The sequence below is a fragment of the Nicotiana tabacum genome, chromosome 4 (assembly GCF_000715075.1).
Source record: "Nicotiana tabacum cultivar K326 chromosome 4, ASM71507v2, whole genome shotgun sequence".
NCBI classification, from domain to species: domain Eukaryota; kingdom Viridiplantae; phylum Streptophyta; class Magnoliopsida; order Solanales; family Solanaceae; genus Nicotiana; species Nicotiana tabacum.
In genome coordinates this window covers 71,133,093-71,142,790 of record NC_134083.1, presented here as the reverse complement: position 1 = coordinate 71,142,790, position 9,698 = coordinate 71,133,093, and the positions used below count along the sequence as shown (strand labels likewise).

The following is a 9,698-nucleotide window of genomic DNA, read 5'->3' as shown; positions in this document are numbered from 1 at the left end:
ATAGAAGGGTCATGCTTAAAATTCTAAATAAAAGCATATAATTTCCAATCAATCAGTAGCCAAAAGGCATGTCATTTAAGGATTTGTCTAAATAATTTTTAAATACAATCACTGCAATTTAATCTTACCTGTTTTATTTTTTAACTAATATATAATCAAACAGTATAAATATTTAACTCCTCCAATATATAAAAGTTAAACTCGAAAAACAGAAGATAACACAGATTTTGAAGGTAAATAAAGACAAAAAAGAATAGCGACAGGAGTAATGAGGCTATAGTTACGTAGGGACAAGCACTCTCTCCACAAATAATAATTTAGTTTATTGGGGGGGTTTTGGCCTCATGAGAGTCAGTTTAGGTCATATAATATCGCAAGGAAGAATGTTGCAGCATACAAGGACAAAGAGCAAGACAATGCCCCAAGTGTTCCTTTGCATTCCATAAAGTCACAAACATCCAAATCTCCAGATATAAAATAAATGCCAAGGATAAAACCAAACACACTTGCACAAGAATCCAATCCTAGTATTAAAAGCTCTGGCTATTACCTATACTCCTTTGGATTCTATCTCCAGCCCCTAGCTAAAGCTTCACACTCATCTCTTTCTTACTACTGGTACTAGTAGTATTTTGAATGATTCCCTACGTACGTGGACCCCTGTCTTTCTATTTGGATCTTTTCAACTCGTACTAGTCCATACAATTTTTGTACAACTATCTGTTCAATTTAGATAAAATATTTCGTATATCAAGAGTTAATTTACGAAAAGTAATATAAGTTATAATTTTTCTCATGTTAATATGATAAAAAGAATACATTTTAAAATATTAATCAAAATTCATATAATTTAACTCTGAATAAGTTAAATATAGTCTAAATTGAAACGAGGGTAGCTGATTAGGATATTCTTTTAAGCTAATTAATTACCCTGCAAGCTCTGTGTTTCCCTCATATAACCTAAGCCATAAAAAGAATAATGATTTCGCGAGAGGCATTACATAGTTTTCTGAATGTGCCAAATTAAAGGAAGAGAAAAAAATAAATAAAGAAAAATGAGGAAGTTCAAAAAGTTACTAGTACTCTCTCTTAGTGAGGGATGCTTACATTTGATACTCGTAATTAAAGCTAGCTATACGTAATCTTTTTCTATATTTTTCAATACGTCAAAATAAACAAACCTAAGTTATACCGCAGTTTTATTCCTTTTCTTCTTCTTCCCTATCTCGTCTATATTTACTTTTTTAACTGAACTATTCATGGGAAAAATAAAAAGAGCATGTCTTTTTCTTTTCTCGTTTCCAACTATTTTTCTTCTTCTTCTGATGTTTTCACTTACTCCCTTCGTCTTCGTCCGAGGGAATGTACATACATATAAAGAAAATCCTGAGGTCTTCCATCCTCGATATATAAGCTTGAATCTCATGTGAGGTACGTCGGAGAAGTTGAATTAGCTCTTAAACTTGTGCAGTTTTCTGTTTAAGCCAATTTGAGAAAGTTTGAAGAGTGTTCATATCAGCTCTGTAATGCTTCTGTGTAAACTCAAGGAGAGTAGGCCATGTGAAGTCGGGATATATTCTAGGGTTGTTGGTGTCCACCAATTCATTTGGTGGGCTCACTACCTTATCCTTCTTTGGACAAAGAAAGAAAGCAAGTGATTTCCTAGGAGTTTTGTTGTTTACCACTGCTCTGTGCAAGCAACTTTTGTATCTTCCATTTGAAAGAGCCTGCAAAAGGGCAAAATTCAACCAAAAATGTTACCCCACGTACTGAATTACATGACCACTTTTTCATGACTAGTAAATAATTCAACTTGTTTCTATTTCAACAATATCAACAGGGCATTGTTTTGTACGTCCTAAGCACTCATGATGTATATCATTGTACATCATATGAAAATAACCTTATACTAATTATTTGTCACGTAAAATATGTAGTAGTATACTGTTTGTCTCTCTTTATATTTCAACGGGACATTATACTTTTTTCTAGCACGTTAATTCGCTTACCATAAATGTATCGCCTATGTTAACCACGAAAGCGTTGAAATTTGGACTGACGGAGCGCCATTCGTTGTCCACAAAAACTTGAAGCCCGCCAACACAATCTTGATGTAGAATTGTTAATGATGTTGGATCACAATGTGGCCCTGTCCCTAAAGTGAGATCTGGTTTCTGGCATGGTGGATAATAGTTGAGTCTCATTATGGATTCATTTTCTTCAAAAAATTCTTTGAAGTGTTCCCTCCCTACGCCTAGGCTCATTCCCAAAAGTTCCATTATCCCTAGAGAAAGCGTGCTCATTGAATTGCAATATTCTTGATAAACATTCCTGTGCAATTCAAGAAAAAAAGGGTTAATATAATTGACAAGAGAAAAAAAAAATAGTCCGGTACACTGAGCTCTCGCTATGTGCGGGTCCGGAAAGGGTCGGACCACAAGAGTCTATTGTGCGCAACCTTAGAGACTATTTTCAATCCCCAAACCCGTGATTTCCTCGTCACATAACATAACTTTACTAGTTTAGCCAAGGCTGACCAGACAAAGAGAGAAAAAATAAAATAAAAGGTAGTCAACAAGTTGTCATGTTGTCTTATTACCCAAGATGGCTAAAACTTTCACCCATTGTATTTTGGAAGTACTCTTCAACTATGTGAGATGAGTCTTCTTCAGCGGAGTATCGAAAAGAGAGTGTCTCTTTCCAAGGTAGCTTAGAGGAAAATCTCCCAGTAAAGCTACTAGCATAACCACAATGCTCTCCAAGTTTCCTTTGACCCTTTTGCTTTTCAGAAAGTGGCAAGTCAAAAAACATGTCCATGTAACGATGGGCGTTGGAGATGAGATAAGCGTTAACTCCGTGGTTAACTACAAGAAAGAAACCATGATTACGGCATGCTTCACCAACAAGTCTAGATGCTTGTTGGGCCGCGACGGGGTCTCCAGAAAGGAAACCTCCTAACTCGATAAGTGGAACGGGAAGTTCTTGTGCTACAGCACGAGGCTTCTCGTCGTCTGGCCATATGAATTGTGTTGGAATGTTGTACTCGCGTTTCATCTGAGATGCATCAAAAATCAATGGCTTTTTGTCATCTTCTAATATCCGTAGCATGGGTGAATTCACATTCGTGATCATACAATCAATTGCCATTGCATGCGAGTTTTTCTTTCTTTTTCCAAGAGATATGCGTAACGAAGAAAGAGTAGTTAATTGAGCCAAAGGGAAGAAAATGTAAGAGCAAAAGAGAGAGAGGGGGAAGAATGGAGTTAGAGAGTTGAGATAAAGGAAAAGCCAAGGCCGTTCATTGGGTAAATAGGTGAACAAAAATTGGAATCTTATAGGTCTTCCTTTGTGGTGTCCCTAACAAAGAAAACAGGAGCTCCAAAATGAACACTTTGCTGAGAAGGGTTTAATAATGCTTAAAATTGGGATAGAGGTCCATATGTTATTTGTCTTTTCTATTTTTGACAGGAAAGCGTTTCCCAATGGTATTTGGAGTTTCCTTTGGTCGGTACTCAATGTAGAGGCGGATTCAGAATTTTAAGTATATGTGTTCGGAATTCTAATCGTTTTAAGTTATTGGGTTCTAAATTAATAATTTATACATAGTCGATAAATTTTTTAAGACAAATATAAGGTTCGAACCAGAGTTATTGGATTCGGTCGAGCCCGCTCCCTATACTCTAGCTCCACCCGGACTGAACCCGACCTTTCTATCTTCTCCCCTCCCCTGCTTCCCCTTCCCCGTCTCCAGTTTCTGCATATTGATATCTCCCGTTTAAGTTGCATTTGTTTTGATTCATTCATAAGAATGGAGATATATAAAAAATTGTCATAAAGATTGATGTATTACTTAATTCCACAAAATAGAACTAGATAACGTAGCCATATACGATTTCATGTAACATATTGTCTCAATCCAACACCAATTAAAATTTTGCAAGAGTTGTAATTGTTAGGATCAATCGCTGACCATCATTCCAAAATCTATAACTAATAACATGAGCACAACTTTATTTCTTAATCAAGCCCATCAAGCAAGTGTCATGTTCGACCATAACACCAACCCGACCACCCCAGTCCTCACGTGGGCCTTGCCATGGGCAGAATGTTGGCATTACCCAACAGTAAAACCAGCTCCCATTAAGAGATTCATTTTCGGCAAAGGGTCAAATATACCCTTATACTTTCGAAAATGATTTAAGAATACTCCTCGTTATACTATTGGGCTATATATACCCTTCCCGTCATACTTTGGAACAAATATACCCTTATTTTGGATTGAGTGCCACGTGTCAGCACCAGATGAAAACGACCTATTTTTTTTACTCGATCCGTTTTAAAAAACCCACCACCCGACACGTTTTAAAATTCAGTTTTTTAAAGCATATATTTTGTAAAAACTGGAATTGGTTTTTGTAAAAACTGAAAAAAAAAAAAAAAGAATTTACAAAATATATATTTTTAAGTCTTTTTAGTTTTTTTAAAGTATTTATTTTTGTAAAAACTAAAAAAAAATATTTTTTTAAAAAAATGCTTTAAAAACTGAAAAATATATATTCTGTAAAAACTGAAAAAAAGAAATTTGCAAAATATATATTTTTCAGTTTTTTAAAGTATTTTTTTTGTAAAAATTGAATAAAAAAAGATTTTACAAAATATTTTTATTTTTTTTAAAACTAATGCATATGTAGTCCACTGCTTTAGGGGATTTTTTTTTTCAGTTTTTAAATTTTTTTTTTTTTTAATTTTTACAAAAAAAATACTTTAAAAAATTGAAAAGACTTAAATATATATATTTTGCAATTTTTTTTTCCAGTTTTTACAGAATATATATTTTTCAGTTTTTAAAATATTTTTAATTTTTTTTTTCAGTTTGTACAAAAAAAATACTTTAAAAAAACTGAAAAGACTTAAAAATATATATTCTGTAAATTTCTTTTTTTTTTTTTCAGTTTTTACAAAAATAAATTCCAGTTTTTACAAAATATATGCTTTAAAAAAATTGAATTTTAAAATGGGTCGGGTAGTGAGTTTTTAAAAACGTATCTGATAAAAAAAAAAGAAATGAGTCGTTTTCGTCTGGTGCTGACACGTGGCACTCCATCCAAAATAAGGGTATATTTGTTCCAAAGTATGACGGGAAGGTATATATAGCCCAATAGTATAACGAGAGATATTCTTAGACCATTTTCGAAATTACATGAGTATATTTGGCCCTTTGCCGTTCATTTAAAGATGAAGACCGAAAAGGAGGAAGGTTTTCGACTCATAAGGAGCTTTCTCTTTTTTCTTTTTTCCTTTTTTTAATTCTAATTATATCCTCACCTAAATCAAAAAGAACTTTAGGCTCTAATATTACTGACTATTTAAATAAAAGCAACGACAATAAATGCTTATTACCTAGTTAATGATTCTACCATAAGTGTAGGTTCAAATCATATTAACTGTCTTTGTCATCTCCTTATATAAAAAACGAAAGCAAGGACAGGGGAAGCCGTATCATGCCGACCTGTAAATAGACAGTTTCTAGTTTAAGAATTAAAGAGAAGCTCACTACACTAGCCTCAGTAGTAATCTCTTTTGGAATAAGTTAACAAATAAGATCATTTTAATACATTGAATGGGATAAAGAAGACAGAAGGTACTAAGAGTGAACCAAGCAAGAGGAAATGTCTTCTTAGTAGATGACTGTTTACAATTAGCAAAGAAGTATTAATGGCACAGAAAATGATTTGCACCTGCAAAAGGGGAACATAGTACGTAGCAAATAGACAAATAAGTCCTACTCCCTCAAGTCAAGGTTAACCACGACACTTACCTCGATTTGCAACCAAATTCAAGATTCCAATAAACCTTTGCCTCGTGAATTCTTATCCGAAAATTTAAAATCTAGTCATAAACAATTCAATTTACTCAATACAAATCGTAGGAATTGATTCCATATGAAATTAGTAATTTTCCGGATTAAAATCCGAAATTCATTTTAAAAATCGACAGTGGATCCACATCTCGAATCCCAAAAAAAAAAACTCATGAAAACTGAACATCTATTCTGATACGAGTTTAACCATACAAAAATTATCGAATTCCGATATCGGATTGGCTTTCAAATCTTCATTTTTCATTTTTTGGACTATTTTATAAAAATCCAAATTTCTTCCATCTAAATCCGAAATAAACGATGAATATTGACATGGATTTATGAAATGTAATCTCTTTCAGGATATAGAATACTTACCCAAGTCGAAATCGTGAGAAATCCCTTTGAAATCGCCTAAATCCGAGACTCAAAACTCAAAAGTGGGTAAAAATGGTTAACTCCTGTTTTTAAGAACTCTGTCCAGCATTTTTTGCATTTGTGGACTTATTTTCGCACCTGCGGACACGCATTTGCGAGACAAAGCTCGCATTTGCGAAACAGGGCAACCTGTCCAGTGGCCACATCTGTGCCCAAAAATGTCGCACCAGCGACATCGCAGAAGTGCTCCACTGACCACATAAGCGGTCTGTCTCGCAGAAGCAGCTCGACTATTACGGAAGCGGTTGCGCACCTGCGCTAATTTCTCCATAGAAGCGGAGCTCGGCAGGGCTGTCCAATGTCGTAGAAGCGACTGGAATTCCATAGGAGCGACCACGCACCTGCGCACAGAATGTTGCAAGTGCGACGCGCCAGAACCAGCACTCGGCAGCAGGTTCCAATTGCTCTGTGGTGCAGAAGTATAGTATGAGTACAACCGACCACATGTACTCAGTAAGTAACAAACCTAAATTTAGGTTGAAAGTAATGACGAGCTAACACAAGGTCGGGTCCAATACCAATATCCCACAATAGTTCATAACAGCATAATACAAGTAATAAAAGATGTATCTCAGAAGTAAAATGTTCAGCTTGTTCACAGTTCCAGAAAATAGTCATGCTTTTCAAGTATCTTAGTGAAAACCCAAATCGTTTACCGAAAATGCCAAAAATACGAGTTAGGTTATTGTAATCTGCATTGACTAATTACATCTAACCACAAGTTCTCAAGGTTTTTTTTATAGAAACGAAGGGGTATTGGTTAATTTACTGAAAGTGGAGAATTGACTATAGCTTTAGGGAAAACAGAAAAAAGAAAACAAAAAGAAGAGCGACGAATGAAAAAGGGATATTCATATCTCCTCACCCGATTTTATGCTCTCGCTCTTCAATTCCTTCATTTCCTCACTTTCAAGTTTTTTCATGATGCAATTCAAGCCTTTGTAGTAGCACGAGTGTAATTTGTCATTCTTTTGGTAATCCATCACTCTATTCTTCCATCAGGAAACATTCAGTTATTATCACTCTATTCTTCCATTGCTTGCCCAATTGATTTGCTATAATTTCAACAAACAAAGTGCATTGGATATTAAAATGTCTCCTTCAATTAAACGTCAATTCTTGAACTTTTGATGCAGATGGAATTGTTGGAGACACTTGTGTTAATTTCTAGTAACGCATTTTGACAACATCAACAACAACAAACCTAATATAATCTCATAAGTGGGGTCTATGTGAGGATAGTGAGTATACAATAAATGTAGAGAGGTTGTTTTCAGTAGACCCTCGGCACGAGAAAAAAATAAAAATAGAGCAGTAGCAACAAGCAGTAACGAGAACAAAATAAAAAGATAACAAGGCAAAAGGTACAACATATATATAAACAGCTATTATGATGAACTCTAGATTCTACTCCTAGCTGTGGCGATGGAAGCTAAGAAAAAGAAGAAGCAAAGGAGAGCAAATGAGCAGTTGTGCTGTGTTACTGTATATTTGCTTAACTAAAAAATGGAAGGCTACTCTACACTTATAGTACTTCAACCACTTAACCGCCTAACTCCCCTAACTACCGACTAACTACAATACTAATTTATTACATATAATTAGCTATACACAACTGTCAATAGCACTCGGTTCAACACCCCTCCTCAAGCTGATGGTTGAAAGATATCTTCCAGTCTCAGCTTGGACATTAAGTAGTCATGTTGCACTCGACCAAGGCTCTTTGTTAGGAGATCAGCCTGCTGCTCTTTGGTGGACACATGATGTGTTTTGATCGATCCTTGTACTATCTTCTCGCGAACAAAATGATAATCAATGTCGATTTGTTTGGTCCTTTCATGAAATATAGGATTAGCTGCTATTTGGATAGCAAGTTTACTGTCACAGTTAAGAGTTATAGGTAACTCAATCTCCACATCTAACTCCTTGAATAGCCCTGTAAGCCAAGTAAAGTCAGCAACTGCTGAAGCCATGCTCTTGAACTTTGCCTCTGCAGAGCTTCTGGCTACAGTTTCTTATTTTTTTGACTTCCATGAAATCAGTGCATCCCCAAACTTCACCAAGTAACCTGTAACTGATCTTTTGGTCTGCAGACAGCCTCCCCAATCCGAGTCACAAAACCTTCAAGTTTTCCTGAGCTTACAGATGGAATTAGAAGACCAAGTCGTGGAGAACCTTTTATATACCTTACCACTCGCAATGCAGCTTCCATGTGTGACTGCTTTGGTTTGTGCATGTATTGGCTCGGAACTTGCATTGCATAAGCAATGTCAACTCTAGTCATTGTAAGATAGAGTAACCTGCCTATCAGTCTTTGGTATTTTCCAGCATCAACTAGTAACTTGTCTTCTGTTTCAGAAGAAGATTTACCAGGAACAAACCTGTCATATTCTTCAGATGTGAGTTTTACATTTGCTTCCAAAGGTGTACCAACTGGTTTTGCACCACTGAGCCCCATCTCTACAATGAGTTCCAAAGCATACTTCCTTTGACTCATCACAATCCCCTTAGATGATCTAGCAAACTCAATTCCAAGGAAGAACTTGAGTTCACCTACGTCTTTCATTTTGAACTTGTGCTTCAAATCATTTCTGGTCTGAAGAATCAACCTTTGGCTACTTCCAGTTAAAAGCAAGTCATCCACATCGACAAGCACCACTATTAACTCACACTCCACGTTCCTAATAAACAATGAATAATCAAAGTGACTCTGAATGAATCCAAGCTGTAGTAAAACATCTGCTAGCTTTTTGTTCCATTGCCTAGGAGCTTGCTTAAGTCCATATAGGGATTTATGAAGTTTGTAGACACTGTGCTCCCCCCTGGCTAGCAAACCCTGGAGGAACCTCCATGTAAACTTCTTCAAGTAAGTCTCCTTGGAGAAAAGCATTATGTACATCCATTTGAAAGATGGCCCAATGCTTAGCTGCAACAATGGCTAGAACTGACCTGGCTGTAACTATTTTGGCTACAGGAGAGAAAGTCTCAGTGTAGTCCAACCCCTCCTGCTGGCTATATCCTTTTGATACAAGCCTATAGCCTTTAACCTATCTACTGCACATGAGGAGGTATATTTGACCTTGAACACCCATTTACATCCAATAGGAACTTTTACAGGAGGGAGATCCGCCACTGTCCAAGTGTGATTATCCTCCAAAGCTGATATTTCACACTTCATTGCCTCAATTCACTTTGCATCTTTGACTGACTCATTGTAAGTTTTTGGTTCCACAATAGCTGAGTAAATAGCTAATGCAACTCCAAAGGAAGGTGACACATTAGCATAGCTGACACAGTCTGATATAGGATAACAGCAGTGTGCATTCCCTTGACTAGGAACAATGTAGTCTTTCATCGATATAGGTGGTCTGCTCACCCTAATGGACTTTCTGGTGTAATC

The 9,698-nt window shown here is 35.9% G+C and overlaps 1 protein-coding gene across 1 annotated transcript; it reads right to left on the bottom strand.

The window, feature by feature from the left end:
• Window positions 1-1,060: 1,060 nt before the first annotated feature.
• Window positions 1,061-3,339, bottom strand: LOC107810416 (gibberellin 20 oxidase 1). The gene is made up of 3 exons (XM_016635192.2): window positions 2,600-3,339; window positions 2,010-2,331; window positions 1,061-1,727 (listed from the first exon to the last, which is right to left on the bottom strand). Exons 1-3 carry the CDS (start codon window positions 3,145-3,147, stop codon window positions 1,458-1,460), a joined length of 1,140 nt encoding a protein of 379 aa, XP_016490678.1. The 5' UTR covers window positions 3,148-3,339; the 3' UTR covers window positions 1,061-1,457.
• Window positions 3,340-9,698: the final 6,359 nt, after the last annotated feature.

Excerpts from the sequence above, each read along its gene's own strand:
- LOC107810416 (XM_016635192.2), bottom strand. The coding sequence starts at position 3,147 with ATGGCAATTGATTGTATGATCACGAATGTGAATTCACCCATGCTACGG. Across the intron at positions 2,332-2,599 it reads GAAAGTTTTAGCCATCTTGG|GAATGTTTATCAAGAATATT; the intron begins GTAATAAGACAA and ends TGAATTGCACAG. Across the intron at positions 1,728-2,009 it reads ACATAGGCGATACATTTATG|GCTCTTTCAAATGGAAGATA; the intron begins GTAAGCGAATTA and ends GCCCTTTTGCAG.